General features: G+C 41.4%; 1 protein-coding gene across 1 annotated transcript in view; it reads right to left on the bottom strand.

Annotated features, from left to right (window-relative positions):
* Nucleotides 1–18,843, bottom strand: part of LOC140732658 (dynein axonemal heavy chain 8-like) — a 952,247-nt gene that overhangs the window by 24,625 nt on the left and 908,779 nt on the right. Inside the window, exons 85-86 of the mRNA XM_073055351.1 lie at nucleotides 15,923–16,039; nucleotides 6,586–6,687 (exon numbers count right to left, since the gene is read on the bottom strand). Of these exons, the coding sequence (XP_072911452.1) occupies nucleotides 6,586–6,687; nucleotides 15,923–16,039 (219 nt within the window). The remainder of the gene's footprint in view (nucleotides 1–6,585; nucleotides 6,688–15,922; nucleotides 16,040–18,843) is intronic.

Raw genomic sequence — 18,843 nt, forward strand, 5'->3', positions numbered from 1 at the left:
AAATGCATGTGCGTGTAACGAGAGCTGTATAACTCATCTCCTTCTACCTTAGGCCACAAACTTATCAATCACCCCTGCTGTGGACCACTTCTACAAAGAAGGGATCCGTATTTTTCACGACAACTGGACTAAGTGTGCACATGTAGGAGGGAACTATGTTGAAAAATAAATGTGCTAGGTTTTCTAAAATTCACGCCTTCTACCTTAGGCCATGAACTTATCAATCACCCCTCGTATGCATTCTAATTTTAGGCTACTTATTCTGGTTACATAACTGATTATCAACTCTTTCTATGGACCTCATCATCTTATAATCCTCTATCAAGTCACCCCACAGCCTTCTATGATGCAAAAATAACCCCAAGTTACCCAATTTCTTCCTGTAACTAAAGCTATCCACTCCAAGCAATGATATGGTGAATCTCTTGTATACTCCCTCTATTGCTACCATATCATTCCTAGACTGTGACTATCAGAGCTGTGCACAATACTACAAATGCAGCCTAATGAATGTTTTCTAAGAATCAGAATCAGGTTTATTATCACCGGCACGTGATGTGAAATTTGTTAATTTAGGAGCAGCAGTTCAATGCAATACATAATATAGAAGAGAGAAAAAAAGAAAAATAATAATAATAAATAAGTAAATCAATTACAGTATACATACATTGAATAAATTAAAAATGTGCAAAAAAACAGAAATACTGTATATTAAAAAAGCTGAGGTAGTGTCCAAGGGTTCAATGCCCATTTAGGAATCGGATGGCAGGGGGAAGAAGCTGTTTCTGAATGTGTGCCTTCAGGCTTCTGTACCTCCTACCTGATGGTATCAGTGAGAAAAGGGCAAGCCCTGTGTGTTGGAGGTCCTTAATAATGGACGCTGCCTTTCTAAGACAGTGCCCCCGGAAGATGTCCTGGGTACTTTGCAAGCTAGTACCCAAGATGAAGCTGACTAGATTTACAACCCTCTGCAGTTTCTTTCGGTCCTGTGCAGTAGCCCCTCCATACCAGACATTGATGCAGTCTGTCAGAATGCTCTCCATGGTGCATCTATAGAAGTTTTTGAGTGTATTTGTTGACATGCCAAATCTCTTCAAACTCCAAATGAAGTATAGTCACTGTCTTGCCTTCTTTATAACTACATCAATATGTTGAGACCAGGTTGGATCCTCAGAGATCTTGACACCCAGGAACTTGAAGCTGCTCACTCTCTCTACTTCTGATTCCTCTGTGAGGATTGGTATGTGTTCCTTCATCTTACCCTTCCCAAAGTCCACAACCAGCTCTTTCATCTTACTGACATTGAGTGCCAGATTGTTGTTGCGCAACCACTCCGCTAGTTGGCATATCTCACTCCTGTACGCCCTCTCATACCCATTTGAGATTCTACCAACAATGGTTGTATTGTCAGCAAATTTATAGATGGTATTTGAGCCATGCCCAGCCACACAGTCATATGTATATAGAGAATAGAACAGTGAGCTAAGCACACACCCCCGTGTTGATCGCCAGCGAAGAGGATATGTTACCACCAATCCGCACAGATTGTGGTCTTCCAATTGCAGAGGGAGGTACAGAGACCCTCTTTCTGCAACTTCTCAATCAAGATTGTGGGAATGATAGTATTAAATGCTGAGTTACAGTTGATGAACAGCATCCTGACATAGGTGTTTGTGTTGTCCAGGTGGTCTAAAGCCATGTGGGGAGCCATTGAGATTGCACCTGAAGTTAACCTATTGTGGCTATAGGCAAATTGCAATGGGTCCAGGTCCTTGCTGAGGCAGGAGTTCAGTCTAGTCATGACCAACCTCTCAAAACATTTCATCACTGTCAATGTGAGTGCTACCGGCCGATAGTCATTAAGGCAGCTCTGGTATAATTGTTGCCTTTTTGAAGCAAGTGGGAACTTCTGCCCGTCACAGTAAGAAGTTGTAAATGTCCTTGAATACTCCCACTAGTTGGTTGGCACAGGTTTTCAGAACCTTACCAGGTACTGCATTGGGACCTTCTGCCTTGTAAGGGTTCATTCTCTTTAAAGACAGTCTAACATTGGCCTCTGATATAGAGATCACAGGGTCATCAGGTGCAGCAGGAATCTTCACAGCTGTAGTTGTGTTCTCCCTTTCAAAGCAGGCATAGAAGGCGTTGAGTTCATCTGGTAGTGAAACATTGCTGCCATTCATACTATTGGGTTTTGCTTTGTAGGAAGTAATGGCTTGCAAAGCCTGCCAGAGTTGCCGTGTATCTGATATCGCCTCCAACCTCATTCAAAATTGTCTCTTCACCCTTGAAATAGCCCTCTGTAAATCATACCTGGTTTTCTGGTACAGGCCTGGGTCACCAGATTTGAATGCCGTAGATTTAGCCTTCAGCAGACGACGTACCTCCTGGTTCATCCATGGGTTTTGGTTTGGGAATGTACAGTAATTCTTTGTAGGCACACGCTCATCCACACAGGTTTTAATGAAGTCAGTAACAGCTGCAGCATACTCATCCAGGTTCGAAGATGAATACCTGAAATCAGTCCAGTCTACCAATTCAAAGCAATCCTGTAGGTGCTCCTGTGCTTTCCTTGTCCATACCTTCTTGTTCCTCACTACTGGTGCTGCAAGTCTTCAGTCTCTGCCCATACTCAGGGAGAAGTACAGCCAGGTGATCAACTGCATTATCACATTGCAACTCTAATAATTGATGCCTTGGCCTATGAAGGTAAGCATCCAAAATGCTTTTTTTAGTACTCTATTGATATCTATCTATATCTATCTATCTATCTATATATATATATATATATATATATACACATACATACATACACACACATATACACAAACACACACACACATGTTTTCATACTTCTTCTCATCTCTTATGGGTGGTTTGTATGTGTATTTTTCCCTCAATCTGAACTGGAAGCTTGAGGGTTGAGGGTCCTTACTGTTCCTAGTGGTGCACTCTTCTGGACTAATATCTCAGATGTTGTTCCTGGGATTTGTTGGAGCCACTCTCTCAGTCCAGGTGTCACAGCCACAAGTGCTCCTATCACCACCAGGATTACTCTGGCTTTAACCTTCCACATCCTTTCTATCTGCTCTTTCAAGCCCTGGTATTTCTCCAGCTTCTCATTCTTCCTTCCTGATGTTACTGTCATTCATGATTGCCTCATCTATTACTATTGCTTTCTTCTGTTCCTTGTCCAGCCAGTATTACCAGTACCTGCATATCAGTCTATATTTGGAAGTCCCAGAGGATCCTAGCTCTGTTATTCTCCACTATCTTCTCAGGTGTTTCCCATTTGGGAGTGTCCAATCCATACTCAATGCAGATGTTCCTGTACACAATTCCTGCAACTTGGTTGTGCCATTCAGTGTGTGCTGACCCTGTCTACATCCTGCACCCTGCTACTATGGCTGGATGCTTTCAGTGGATTGCTTGCACAGTCTGCATCTTGGGTATTGTCTGGTGTGATAAACACCTGCTTCTATTGTTCTTGTACTCAGTGCTGTTCTTGTGCAGCTATGAGCTGCGCTTCTGTGCCGTCCCTCAGCCCTGCCATTTCCAGCCACCTCTGATATCCAGCAATGGTACATCCCGTGCAGTGGCTTGTCCTACCATGGCCTCTGGTCCTTTGGCTCTGCTTCACCCACTTCCATTTCCATATCCCCTGCCTGCTGTCTGAGGTATTCTCCTAGCAGGGCATACTTAGGGAACATCTTCCTGATAAACTTATGGCTGTTTTGTATTTCTTCCAGGACTGTGGCCTTGACAATTCCAAGTCCCCGTCCTCCTTTATTCTGGCAGGTGCACAGTCACTCGATGTTAGACTTTGGGTGGAATCCTCCATGTATTATTAGTAGTTTCTGTGTTTTGATATCAGCAGCTTCCAGTTCGTTCCTTGTGGCTGGGTATCTGATGACAGGTAGGGTGAGTGTATTGATGGCTTCCCGTTCAGCTGGCTCTTTAGGACCTGAGTCACTGTTTGGATGTACTTGGGTATTGCAGCCTTCCTCGTGTCCTCATTGTGGTTTCCATGTGCCTGCAGGATCCCCAGGTATTTGTAGCTGTCCTGTACATCTGATATGTGGCTTTCAGGTAACTTGACTCCTTCAGTCTTGATGAGTTTGCCTCTTTTCACTATCATCTGGCTACACTTTTCCAGTCTGGATGACATCCCAATGTATACCCTTGTCAGGTGGATTAGTGAGTCAATGTCCCTTTCACTTCGACCATACAGCTTGTTATCATCCATGTACAGGAAGTGACTAATGGTCACTCCACTCTGAACCTGTATCCATATCCATTCTTCGAGATGATCTGGTTGAGGGGGTTCATCAAGCCTCTGCAGAACAGCAGTGGGGATGGTGCATCACCTTGGTATATTCCACATCTGATGGGCACTTGTGCCTTTGGCTTGAGTTAACTTCTAGCATTGTCTTCCTACACTATTTAAGTTCTTGATGAAGGTCTTTAATGTCTTGTTGACCTTGTACAGAGATGGGCATTCCAGGATCCATGTGTGGAGCATTGAGTAGTATGCTTTCTGGTAGTCAAGCCAGGCTGTGGTTAGGTTGGCTTGCCTGGTCTTGGAGTCTTGTGTGACTGCTTTGTCTATCAGTGTTTGGTGCTTGGAGTCTATGGTTCCATTACCAATTTCCCTCTGACCAGGGGTCAAGACCTTATTCCATCAGCTTGGAGGCTATGACGTCTGATAAGAGCTTCCATGTTGTTGACACTATGCTGCTTAATTGGAACAGGAAACTGTTGCCAAACAGTTTCTAACTAGCGTCAGTTGTGTATACTTGTGTGGCTGTTAGACACGACACCGTGCTTAGACAAAACAGTTTTTAAGTAACTGTGTAACTTTGCATGTGTATGTGTTCAAAAAGCAGTGATTTCTGTCCCTGATAGTTGTCTAGAAGTAAGTAGAAGACAAATTAGAATTGTTTTGCTCATTGCATTTTCAAGCATTCAGGCTTGGGGATGCACTGGGAGTGAAAATGAAACAATTTCAATGAAATTTCTTCAACAAGTTAAGAACTATGAATAATTTGAAGGTATTGACAATAATCTTGAATTTTACAAAGAAACTGAAGATTTAGCAAATGCAGTTGTTGAAAACATTGTCTGAAGGCAGTCCATTATCTGCACTAGGTGTCTAGGCTAATTCCGTTCATTTACGGTCAATCCAAAGAGCACAGTTGCACATTGGTTGTCCATCGTATCCGACGGTGACAGTTAAACCTGTCTGGGAGAATTTTTAAAGTAGAGATGCCATTGCACTGGCACAGTTGCAATCTCTCAACCTCTGAAGTCTGGGTCCAGTGGTATGAGTAGTCATCACAAATTGGAGTCTTTCTTGGTTGCAATGGATAACCATGATATCTTCTGTGCTTTATCATGCCTTGCACTGTCCATGAAGCATTGCAGAACTGCCTTCTTGGCCATTGGAGCTCACTGTTGATCCCAGTAGCTAATTTCACATGCTAGGACAGGCATATCCCTATTTCACTGGGGTATGAGGCCCATCAGCTACACTCACCTGGTTTAGTTTGCCTGTCGAAGTTGTGGAATGGAGTGTGACAACTGTGGCATGCAAACAGCTACTTGGAGCCACAGATGAGAGCTGAGTGCCCTACACCAGAGGTGCTGCATCTCCCTGGATACCCTATACACAGCAACATACACATTCTTCCATCGATAACTATTAGGAACTAATACACAATTTTATAATACTGCAGTAGCATTGCTGGTGTTGTAATTTGTTTTGTATTACATTTAAATGCCCAATTTGTTACTCAGTTAAATGGCAGTTTGCTTTTTTTAAAATACCTGTTTAACTATTTAATGAAATTTTGGCTAATTGGGGAAGCCACTTAAATGAGCCAAAACATAGTGCCCCGATATGTCCCAATTAACTGCAATCCACGGTATATACACCCTCAGTGGCAACTTTATTAGATTGTACACCTGCTTGTTAATGGTCAGACTAGTTCAAGCTGACAGGAGGCGACAGTAACTCAAATAACCATGTTACAAAGTGGTGTGCAAAAGAGCAGCTCTGAATGCACTTGTTGAACCTTGAAATGGATAGACGACTGCGTTAGAAGACCACAAACATACACTCAGCTACAGGAGGCACCTAATAAAGTGGCCAGTGAGTGTATATCCTGCCAGTATAAGATGTCCCAAAACACATCATCTCACACTTGTCTGGATTAAATTCCATCTGCTACCACTCTACTCAACTTTCCAACTAATCCGTGCCCCTGTGCAACTCTACTAGTATTCAGCAAACTTACTAATCAGATCACCTATGTTCTCATCCAAGTTGTTTATATATATGATAAACAACACAGGGCCGAGTACCAATCCTTGTGGTATAGCTACAGACTCCACCACTATCCTTTGCCAATGTCTTTCTCAATGTGATTGGTTGTCCCCTAGGTAGTATGTACAAATGACGTCCTCTTTTTCTGTATTTTATGTTTTCTGGTTATCGGCATGTTATGGCAACTTCTATCCCCTTACTTTCCTCACTATACACTTTGCTTCTTATATTACTGTGTAGAATGTTTAGCAGAATGGTACCTTGGCAAAGCAATTGAGGAGGCGCTTGTCATAGTCATCTGTAACACGTCCTCCATACTGAACTTCTCCAAGCATGTATCTTATGGTATTCCATGACACACCCTGAAGGAAAGCAAATATACAGTTAAAGGACACTCTTATTCAAGTATATAAAGTTTCACCAAAATATAAGGATGCTAGTTTTCACAGGGGCATGGATTCTCTTCATTAGCCATGCTCCTTGTGTTTGGGATAATTTCACTATTAAGTTCTATGATATAACTATTTAAAACTAAGATTCTGTGTCAGAATGCACAAATTTGAAATAAAACAGATGAACTGAGAGGACAAATCATGATAGTGAAGGATGATGTAGATTCAGAAAGCTAATGTATATGTGGTTTGGGATGATGATAAATAAAAAATGCAAGAAATCACTAGTGGGAGGAGTGAACAAGCTCAACTCCTCAGTGAACAACTCCAGAGTTGTGAACTCTGACCAAAACTGGATTTTAACTATTTCTGGTATATTAACTGGGTGTTGCATTTAGTCTTAATGTGCATTTGGGCGAAATCCTAAAAAAACACTAAGTTGATTAAATTTCCCTTTATCAGAATCAAGAATCAGGTCCATTATCACACTAACTTATATAACATAAAACTTATTGTTTTGTGCCAGCAAGTTGCAATTGGGTTTTCTCCAGTTGTGCTGTTTGAAAATTCCTTGTGCATGGTTTCAAAATCAAGTGTATGAACTCTGATTTAAAGCAATTGCTGTCAATCAAATAGAGCTGGTCTGCTGCATAAGCAGATTAGTAATTCAAGTTTATTGTTATTGTTATTACGGTAATATTTACCACTAAATGAAATGATGTTCCTTCACACCAAGGTGAACAACACAGTACATATAACTCTCACACAATACATAAAGTAATAATTGGTTGCATTTATGTCACAAGTTAAAAAGTAAATAGTATAATGCTACTGGTGCTTTATAAAATAATGAGTACTCAGTGGTAGCATGGAATTCAGTAGTCCTATGGCCTGGGGGAAGAAGATTTTCCTAATGCTACAGTACCTCCTGCCTGATGGTAGGGATTCAAAGAGATTTGGAATGGATAGGAGGGATCATTGACAATGTTAAGGACCCTGCAAATGTAGTGCTCCTGATAAATATCTCGGACGGGTGGAATAGAGACCCTGATGATCCTCTCAACAGTACTCACAAACCTTTGGAGGATCTTGCGGTCAGATGCCTTGCAATTCCCATACCAGACGATGATGGAGCTGGTTAGTACACTCTCAGTGGTGCTCCTGTAAAAAATGATTAGAATGGGGAGAAGGTGTGGGAGGGGAGCCTTGCTTATCTCAATCTTGTCAGGAAGTGGAGACGCTGCTATGCATTCTTGACTAAAGATGTGGCTCTGAGGGACCAGGTGAATCATCTGTTATGTGCACACCAGGAACTTGGTGCTCCTAACTCTGTCCGTGGAGGAACTGTTTATAGTACGTGCAGTGAGGAGTGGTCAGCCTGCACCTTCCTAAAGTCCACAATTATCTTTTTAGTCTTGTCTACATTGAGCCTCAAGTTGTTGTGTTCACACCATTCTATCAGCTATTCTACCTCTTCTCTGTACGCTGTCTCATCATCGTTGTTGATGTAGCCAACCATTGTTGCGTCATCAGCGAACTTGATGATTCACTCTGAACTGGATCTGTCTTTGCAGTCTGTGTCAGCAGCATTTTAAATGGGGAGGGTGAGCAACAAGAAGTCTTGAGACATATTGGAACCAATGACGTGGGTAGGAAAATGTAGGAAAAAGAGAGAATTTAGGGAGCTAGGTGGAAAGCTGAAAAGCAGGACCTCCAGGGTAGTAATCTCTGGTTTGCTGCCTATGCAATTCTCTAGTGATGCTCAGAATAGGATAACTTGGCAGATGAACGTGTGGCTGAGGAACTGCTACAGGGGAAAGGGTTTCATATTTCTGGATCATTGGAATCTCTTCTGCTGAAGGAATGACTAATACCAAAGGAACAGTTTACACCTGAACCCGAGGAGGACCAATATCCTTGCAGATAATTTTGCTAGAACTGGTGGGGAGGATTTAAACTAATTTGGTAGGGGGATGGGAACCACAGTGATAGGGGTGAGGATGAGGCAGTTAATATACAAGGAGATCTAGTGTGTAGTGAGACTGTGAGGGAGGACAGGCAGATGATCGGGCAAAATTGTAGACAGTGGATTGAGTTGCAGTATAACGGGGACAAAATCAAAAAGGGTGATGAATACAACTCACTGCCTGCAATCATAGATGAAAGAAGATTATAGTTAGGATCTTAACATCCAAGGACACACCATGAATAAGAAATAGCAGACATGTAGTCAGAGGGGGGACATGTTTCTGTTAGTAAAAAATTAAATCAAGTCCTTAGAAATAGGTGACAGAGGACTGGAAGATGCAGAATCCTTGTGGGTGGAGTTAAGGAACTGCAAGGAATTGATGGGAGTTATATACAGGCCTCTGAACGGTAGCTAGGATTTGGGCTACAAATTACAGCAGGAGATAGTAAATGCATGTCAAAAGGGCCATGTTATGATAGTCACAGGGGATTTGAATATGCAGGTAGATTGGGAAAATCAGGTTGGTGCTTACATTGGATCCCAAGAGATGGAATTTGTAGAATGCCTATGAGATGGTGTTTTAGGGCAGCTTGTGGTTGAGCCCATTAGGGGATCAGCTATTCTAGATTAAGTGTTGTGTAATGAACCAGATTTGATTAGGGAGATTGAGGTAAAGAACCCTGAGGAGACTGATTGTAATATGACAGAATTCACCCTGCAATTTAAGAGAGAGAAGCTAAAGTCAAATGTATCAGTATTACATTGGGGTAGAGTGAATTACAGAGGAGTTAGCCAAAGTTGATTGGAAGAGGACACTAGCATTGATGACGGCAGAGTAGCAGTGGCTGGAGTTTCTGGGAGCAGTTTAGAAGGTGCAGGATAAGTACATCCCAAAGAAGACACAGTATTCTAAAGACAGGATGGCACAATCGTGACTGACAAGGGAAGTAAAAGCCAACATAAAAGCAAAAGGGAGGGCATAAAAATTAGTAGGAAGTTAGAGGATTGAGAAGCTTATAAAACCCAACAGCAGGCAACTTACAAAGTCATAAGGAGGAAAAAGGTGAAATATGAAGGTAAGCTAGCCAGTAATATCAAAGAGGACACCAAAAGATTTTTTTAGATATATAAAGAGTCAAAGAGAGGTGAGAGTGGATATCGTACTGCTGGAAAATGGCACTGGAGAGGTCGCAATGGGAGACAAGGAAATGGCAGAGGAACTGAATAAGTATTTTGCATCAATCTTTACTGTGGAAGACACTAGCAGTATGCTGGAAGTTCGAGAGCATCAGGGGCAGAAGTGAGTGCAGCTGCTATTACTTGGGAGAAGCTGCTTGGGAAGCTGAAAGGTCTGAAGATAGGTATGCCACCTGGACCAGATGGATTAAGGTGACAAGGTGAAAGAGAATCCTAAGGGATTCTGCAGATATGTTGAGGAAAAGGATCATAAAGGACAAAATTGATCCTATAGAAGACCTGAATGGTAATCCATGTGTGGAGCCAAAAGAAATAGGGGAGATCTTAAATGGATTTTGGATAGGTGCATGGATGGTAGGGGTATGGAGAGCTATGGTCTTGGTGCAGTTCAATGGGAATAGGCAGTTTAAGTGGTTTGGCACACACTAGATGGGCCAAAGGGCCTGTTCCTGTGCTGTACTTTTCTGTGACTCAATGACTATACCCCAGGGTTCTGAAAGAGATGGCTGAGAGTTTAAGAAGGCAATCGTAATGATCTTTCAAGAATCACTAGATTCCAGCATGGTTTAGGAGGACTACAATATTGAAAATGTCACTCCACTCTTCAAGAAGGGAGGGAGGCAGAAGAAAGGAAATTATAGGCCAGTTAGCCTGACTTCAGTGGCTGGGAAAAAGTTGGAGTTAATTATTAAGGATTATTTTTGGGTGCTTGGAGGCACGTGGTAAAATAGGCCAAAGTCAGCAAGGATTTCTTAAGGGAAAATCTTGCCTGATATATCTGTTGGAATTCTTTGAGGAAATAACAAGCAGGGTAGATAAAGTAAAATCAGTGGATGTTATGTACTTGGATTTTCAGAAGACCTTTGACAAGGTGTTGCACATGAGGCTACTTAACAAGAGCCCATGGTATTACAGGAAAGATACTAGAACAGATAGATAATTGATTAATTGGTGGGAAGCAAAGAGTGGGAATAAGAGGGGCCTTTTCAGATTAGCTTCTGATGACTAGTGTTTTTCTGTAGGGGTCGTTGTTAGAACCATTTGTATGTTGTATGTCAATGAATTTGATACTGAAATTGATGGCTTTGTAGGCAAGTTTGCAGATGATATGAAGATACGTGAAGAGGAAGGTAGTGTTGGTGAAGTAGGGAGGCTACAAAGGACTTAGATTTGGAAAATGGGCAAAGAAGAGGCAGATGAAATACAGTGTCCAAAAGTGTATAGTTATGCACTTTACGTTTGGTAGAAGGAATAAAAGTGTAGACGATTTTCTAAATGGGGGGAAAATCAAAAAATCTGAGCTGCAAAGGGACTTGGGAGTCCCCATGCAGGATTCCCTAATTTGCAGGTTGAGTTGGTGTTGAGGACGGCAAATTCAATGTCTGCATTAATTTTGAGAGGACTAGGATTTAAAGGCAAGGATGTAATATTGAGGTTTTATAAGTCACTGGTGAGGCCTCACTTGGTATTGTGAGCAATTTTGGGCTCCTTACCTAAGAAAGAATGTGCTGACATTGGAGATTGTACAAAGGAGGTTCATGAAAATGATTCCAGGAATGAAAGACATGTCATTTGAGGAGCATTTTATGGTTCTGGGCCTGTACTCATTGAAATTTAGAACAACGGGGGTGGGATCTAATTGAAACCTATCGAAAGTTGAAAGGCCTAGACAGAGTGGATGTGGAGAAGATGTTTCCTATAGTGAGACAATCTAGAACCAGAAGGTAAACTCTCAGGATTGAGAAATATCTATTAAGAATGGAGATGAAGAGGAACATCTTAAGCCAGAGTGTGGTGAATGTGTGGAAATCATTGTCACAAGTGGCTGAGGAGGTCCCATCAGTGGGTGCATTTAAGGTGAGGGTTGATAGATGCTTGGTAATTCAGATGTAAAAGGTTATGGGAAGGAAGGAGAATGGGGTTGAGAGGGAAATGGATCAGCCATGATCAAATGGCAGAGCAGATTCAATGGGCCAATGGCTTAATTCTGCTCCTATGTCTTATACTAAATGCTGAGCCAAAGTTGATAAACAGCATCCTGCATTTATCAGGAGGGACAGAACAAAGTGGTATGCAGAGGCTATGGGATCATCAATGCACCAATTTAAGCGATAAATGAACTGGAAAGGGTCCAATGTAGCATGAAGATGGGATTTCATGTGATCCATAACCAACCATTCAAAGCACTTCATTATTGTTGACATCAATGCTATTGGACAGTAGTCAATAAGGCTCCTCCAGGGGAAGTGGGGGGGGGGGGGCCTTCCTCACTGGCACATCATTCTGTGTATCAAATACTGTATAAAAGACATGCAGCCTATCAGGGAGAAAAGCATCCTACCGTTAGTGTGCAGGGTGGACTTGTAGTCCATTATGGTCTGACTGCCCTGCCACATGCAGCTTATGTTTCTTGTGAATGATCCCATTTTGCCGCCTTGATGGCATGGGAAAGCGCAGCTCTTGCTGACCTGAGAGCTGTCTTATCCCCCGATCTAAAGGCAGAATCCCGACCTCTCAGCAATACTCAGCTGTCAACCAGCAGAGCAGCAGTTGATTAGACAGCAACAATCAAGAGGCCATGTTTCAGTGGAAACACATTTGCTCAATATTAGTGATGACTTTGCTCTCCATTGGACCTTGAGTGAAAAGCTCTGTTTGCAGGTTGTGCATTTTTACACAAAATATTGTGTAGCTGCTGATGAAAGAACTGGTATTAATGTTACCACATCCAACATTTTTATGAGGTCAACCCACAATTGGTGATGTCAAAATAAATTTATTATCACAGTATGTATATGTTACCATATGTAACCTAATTTTCTTGCAGGAATTTACAGGAAAATAAAGATACAATAGAATTTATGAAAAATATCTATTCACAATCTAAGACTAACAACCTGGCAGGGTGGAGATATGCCTCTACCAAAGGGGGTATAAGGTGCTCCTTCCCTCCACTAGTCTTGGGCCCCCACCCCAACAGGGTCACATGAAACCATGGGAGCAGGTGATGGATAGTTGTATGAGCAGCTGGTTCATATCACAAGTCCTTGTTTTGTGGCCACTGATGCCAGGCAGATAATCCCTGAAGAGTTTTGATAATGGTTGGGGTCACCCATCTCGTAAAGACACTTCCCAGAAGAAGGCAAAAGCATACCACTTTTGCAGAAAGGTTTGCCAAGAACAATCATGCTCATGAGACCATGATCACCCACATCATACAACACGACACATAATGATGATGATGTTGATAACAACCAATATGCAAAAGAAGACATATTGAGCAAATAAAAACTAAATAATACTGAGAAAGTGAGTCGTAGTATCCTTAAAAGTGAGTCTGTAGATGTGAAATCAGTTCAGAGCTGTGAGTGAAGTTATCCACACCAGTTCAGGAATCTAATGGTTGTTGAGTAACAACATTACTTGACCTGGGGGGTGTGGACTCAAGGTTCCTGTACCTCTTGCCCAATGCTGGGAGTGAGAAGAGAGCATGACCTGGATACTGGGGTCCTTGATGATGGATGCTGCTTTCTCGTGGCAGCGCTCCATGTAGATGTGCTCAATTTTGGGGAGGACTTTGCCTATAATGGACTGGGCTATATCTACCACTTTCTGTAGACTTTTCCATTACTGGGCATTAGTATTTCCATACCAGGCCATGATGCAACTAGTGAGGATACTCTTCACTGTGCATCTATAGAAGTTTGTCAAAGTTTTAGGTGACATACCAAGTCCACACAAACTGCTAAGAATGTAGAGGCACTGTTGTGCCTTCTTTCTGATGGCACTTATGTGCTGGTCCCAGGACAGATCCTCTGATAATGATAATGCCAAGGAATTGAAAGCTCCCCCTCCAGCTTTGATCTTCTAATGAGGACTGGCTCATGGACCTTTGGTCTTTCCTCCTGTAGTCGATAATCAACGCCTTAGTTTTGATGACGTTGAGTGAGACGTTGTTGTTGTAGCACCATTCAAACAGATTTTCAATCTCCCTCCTATATGCCAATTCATTACCACCATTGATTTGGCCAGCAACAGTGGTGTTGTCAGCAAAATTAAATGCAGCATTGGAGTTGTACCTAGCTAAACAAGCAGGTATAAAATGAGTAGAGCAGGTGCCTATAGGAGCACACAGCCTAGTCTACAGGGGCACAATTGAGAGCATCCTGACTGGCTGCATCACTGCCTGGTATGGGAACTGTACTTCCTTCAATCGCAGGACTCTGCAGAGAGTGGTGCAGACAGCCCAGCACATCTGTAGTTGTGAACTTCCTACTATTTATCACATAATTTGGAGTTTCCAGTTCCACTAAAGTGAGTCACAGTAGTCCCTCTAATTGCAAAGAGGAGGACTCTCTCCTCCAGCTCAATGAGGCATATTACTTCATAATATTCTCCTTTCTGCATGACATATTTCCTATTCAGGCAGTTCCTGCATCAAAAAGGGCTATATAATACATATATAGGCGTAACTTACATTCATGATTGATTGTGGGGATAATTTAGGTAGTGATGAGAGGAAGAAGTGGGAGTGTGAGAGGAGTACATGTGTATTTTTTAAGGAAGTGTTAAATCATGAAATAATGTTTGCAAACTTGTAGAGGCCACAGTGACAAGGACATATCTAATGATGTTGTAATATTCTATTCAGCTCAAATGTCTTCATTTAGCACATCAGAAGTAGGTAAATCTGGTGGACTTCAATGCCACTTTCAGACAATCTTGGCACTCTCTCCATTTTCTTTCTCCTCCATGATAAACGTTGTTACATACCCTGTGGGTATCTTGTGACTGTCATATGACCATGCTGTAATTGAGGCTCTGCTGGGCATAATGTAATGGTCTTGTGATGGTGGAGTGATGTAACTTTCCCGCCAGTGAGAGGTCATGTGATGGTTTTTTTCAAAAGGGTATAAAGGTCCCTGTGACGCAGGTCAGTTCGTGGCTTAAATCGTTAGTGGCTCCGTTCTGCTGCGTATTTGATTTTATCATGCAGTTTTGTTTTAAAAGTGGAGTTTTAATTTTTAATGTAAGAATTGTTGTGCCAGCAGTTCTGAAAGTCGCTGCCAGTTAAAGTCCAGTTGGAGAGTGAAGATTTGTCGGCGGTGAAACAGATTCGACCTTATTTAATCTTCATACAAGGAATTAGTAACTTGTAATCCAAGATAGCTCCTGCTTTGCTAAAAGGGCAGAAAGAGCTGCATGCAGTGTTTTGCCATGGAAAGGTCAGTTCCTTTAAGCTGTTTTATTTCCTTCGCCGTAAATCCTTCAGGCAAGGCAAACTTCGGTTGGGATCAGCAGTAACGTCACGAAAGAGAGTTTATTACTTCAAGGAAAGTCTCTCCTAACTGACTGTAAATCATTTTGGACTTTTTGCAATACTACTTTAAAGAACTGAGTTCGTATTTCTCACTTTAAGAACTGTTCGAGCTGCCGTATAGCAGCCAACTTCTGGTTAAGTTAGTTGTTTGTTTACTTTTGGGTTTTTTTAAAGCAGTGTTTAATAAATGTTTTATTTGTTATAAAAAACCTGTCTCAATTATATATTCATTGTTGCTGGATCGTAACAACATAATGTTGCTACAATTCAGCTACCATAGGCAGTGTGCCTTCAAAGGTTGACACCCATCTCTGATGCCGCAAAGCAGAGTGGTTAGTAGTTGTGAAAGACTTGGTGGACAGATCTCAAATAACACATAATTTGGGGTGGAACCCTCACAATCACTGTGCACACATCTGTAGCCAACTCTGCATTCTTTTTGTGGGTACAATTTAGCTCTACCATCATATACAATATTTCAGCACATCAGAACTAAAGTTTTAGCCAGTGGCGTTGTTTGTTATTCAAACTCAATCCACTGTAAGTGCTAGAGATCTGAGATAAAGACAAACATTATGAGAAATACTCAGCAGGTCATGCAAGATATTTGGAGAGAAAAATAGCCACTTGCTGACCCCTCAGCTGGCTTTCATTCTGAAATACTGCAATATTGAAATGTTTCCTTATCATTGTTATCACACATAAACAGTTTGACACACCTTCTTTTTATCACAGTCATCCAGGTGATTCTGTATGAACTGGATACTGGCTGTGAAATCTGAGGAGTTAAACTCATATGGAATACACCAACCCAGTGGACCAAACTTACGCCGCTCCTGACAATTGGAAAAAAGAAAAACAAATTCAAGTAAAACCAAAGCCAATCAGACTGAAATAAGAATAATTACACTTTACTAGTAGGGGGATTTCAATTTACCCAATTTTAGGATGAAAGATTAGAATATATGGAATTTTTTAGTGTGCATGAGAGCTTCATGAGCAATATTATAGCTAATCGGACTAGAAAAGTATTGGATATAACCTTAAGGAATACAGTTGGGTAAGTGTTTGGAGTGTCAATGGAGAACATTTTGGAAATAGTAACTGTAAGTTTCAAGGTAGTTATGGGAAAGGATAAAGATGGTCTGGAAATGGTGAAGGAAATGGCCATTCATTTCCAATTCAGGCAGGTGTATGAATTGAAGGGAAGACTGCAGGAAGTGTTCTTATCCTTTTTTGTGGCAAGGGTGGCATGTTTAGGAGTTTCTGATAGATTACACCTGGCAAGTGACAGCAAAGCATTTTGTAGATAGGTATAAATTATAGCCAGTTACGCTGATGCAAAGAATGAATGTTTAAGGATAATGAATGGAAAGCTAAACACTTTGGTGTTTAATCAAAGATGATGTTGGGCTTCTTGAGTGCTGTTGGGCATTCATACAGGGAAAATATAGAGTATTAGCAAAATTAATTTAGAACATCAGAAAATGAAATAATATGCCATTCAGTTCCTTATGTCAGGTCTCCCATTCAGTATAATTAAGTTTTTTTTACTTTGGTAGTAGTTTCCTGAACTAACACTATAACTCTTTATTTCTTAATATCTAGAGATCTATCATTTTTTTGATTCCTGAACAAGAGAAAATCTTCACATAAAGGGCTGGAGAAGGTGGAATCTGATAGGAGAGGACAGAAGGCCATTGAAGAAAGGAAAGGGGGAGGAGCACCAGAGGGAGTTGCTGGGCAGGTAAGAAGAGAGGGAAATGGGGATAGGGAATGGTGACAGAGGGGTGGGGGGCATAACTGGAAGTTCGACCCTGAATGTGTTCATCAAATGAGCTGCCAAAGGTCCCTTAAATGGAGATTAACAATGATTCAGTATAATCTGTATCAATGAATCTCTTCTTAAAGTGATCCTAAATGATCAACTCCTTATTTAGAACCCCCAATTCTACACACCACAAGCAAAGTAAAAATAATCAACCCTGCATTTATTTTATTTTTATGGCTCCGGGGAGTGTGTTCTCAAAGTTGCTATGCAGGTTAACTCTGTGGTTAAGAAGGCCTTCATCAATTTATGGCATAAGTATTCACGCCCTTCGTCAGTATTTAGTAGATGCACCTTCCCAGCAATTACAGCCTTGAGTCTATATGAATAGGTTTCTTAACAGCTTTGCATATTTGGACACTGCAATTTTTCCCCATTCTTCTTTACAAAACTGCTCAACTCTGTCAAATTGCACAGGGATCATGTCCAGCCACAAATTCTCAATTGGATTGAGGTCTGGACTCTGACTTGGCCACTCTAGGATGTCAACTTTGTTATTTTTATGCCATTCCTGTGTAGCTTTGGCTTTATGCTTGTGGTAATTATCTTGTTGGAAAACAAATCTTCTCCCAAGTCTCAGCCACCACCATGCTTTACAGTAGGGATGGTGTGTGCTTTTGATGATGTGCAGTGTTTGGCTTACGCCAAACATAGCGTTTAGTTGGATGGCCATAAAGCTCATCAGATGATACAATCTTTTCCAACTGACTTCAGAGTCTCCCACATGACTTCTAGTAAACTCTGGCCTAGTTTTCATGTGAGTTTTTTTCAACAGTGGCTTTCTCTTTGCCACTCTCCCATAAAGCTGTGACTGGTGAAGCATCTGGGCAACAGTTATTGTATACGCAGTCTCTCCCATCTCAGCCACTGAAGCTTGTAACTCCTTCAGAGTTGTCATGGGTTTCTTGGTGGTCTCCCTCATTATTCCCCTTTTTGCATGGTCACTCAGTTTTTGAGGACAGCCTGCTCCAGGCAGATTTACAGCTGTGCCATGTTCTTTCCATTTCTTGATGATTGACTTAACTGTATTCCAAGGGATATTCAACGACTTGGAAATTTTCTTGTATCCATCTCCTGACTTGTGCAATAACCATTTCATGGAGTTGCTTGGAGTGTCCTTTTGTCTTCATGGTGTAGCTTTTACCAGGATACTGACTTGCCAGTAGTTGGACCTTCCAGATACAGGTGTATTTTTACTAAAATCAATTGAAACACCTTGACTGCACAAAGGTCTCCAAAAACAGATCTCCAGTTAACTAATTATATGACTTCTAAACCAGTTGGCTCCACCAGTGATGAAATGGTGTGTCATATTAAAGAGGGGGGTGAATACTTATGTAATCAATTATTTTGTGTTTTATTATTGTAATTAATTTAGATTACATTTTAGAGATCCATTTTCACTTTGATACAAAGAGTCTTTTTCTGTTGATCAGTGTCAAACAAGCCAAACTATATCCACTGTAATTCAGTGTTGTCAAACAATAAAACATTAAACCTTCCAAGAGGGGTGAATAATTTTTATCGGCATTGTAGGTAGGAAAAGCGAGCAGGTGTTGAAGAGTGAATTTAGAGAGCTAGGTAGAAAGCTGAAAAGCAGGACCTACAAGGTAACAATCTCTGGGTCGCTGCCTGTACCATGCACCATTGAGGTTAAGAATAGGATGATTTGGCAGATGAATGTGTGGTTGAGAAACTGGTACTGGGAGCTGGGTTTCAGTTTTCTGGATCATTGGGATCTCTTCTGGGGAAGGTATGACCACTAAAATAATGGGTGGGTTACACCTGAACCTGAAGGGGACCAATATCCTT

This window comes from Hemitrygon akajei, chromosome 9 (assembly GCF_048418815.1).
Source record: "Hemitrygon akajei chromosome 9, sHemAka1.3, whole genome shotgun sequence".
Taxonomy (NCBI): Eukaryota; Metazoa; Chordata; class Chondrichthyes; order Myliobatiformes; family Dasyatidae; genus Hemitrygon; species Hemitrygon akajei.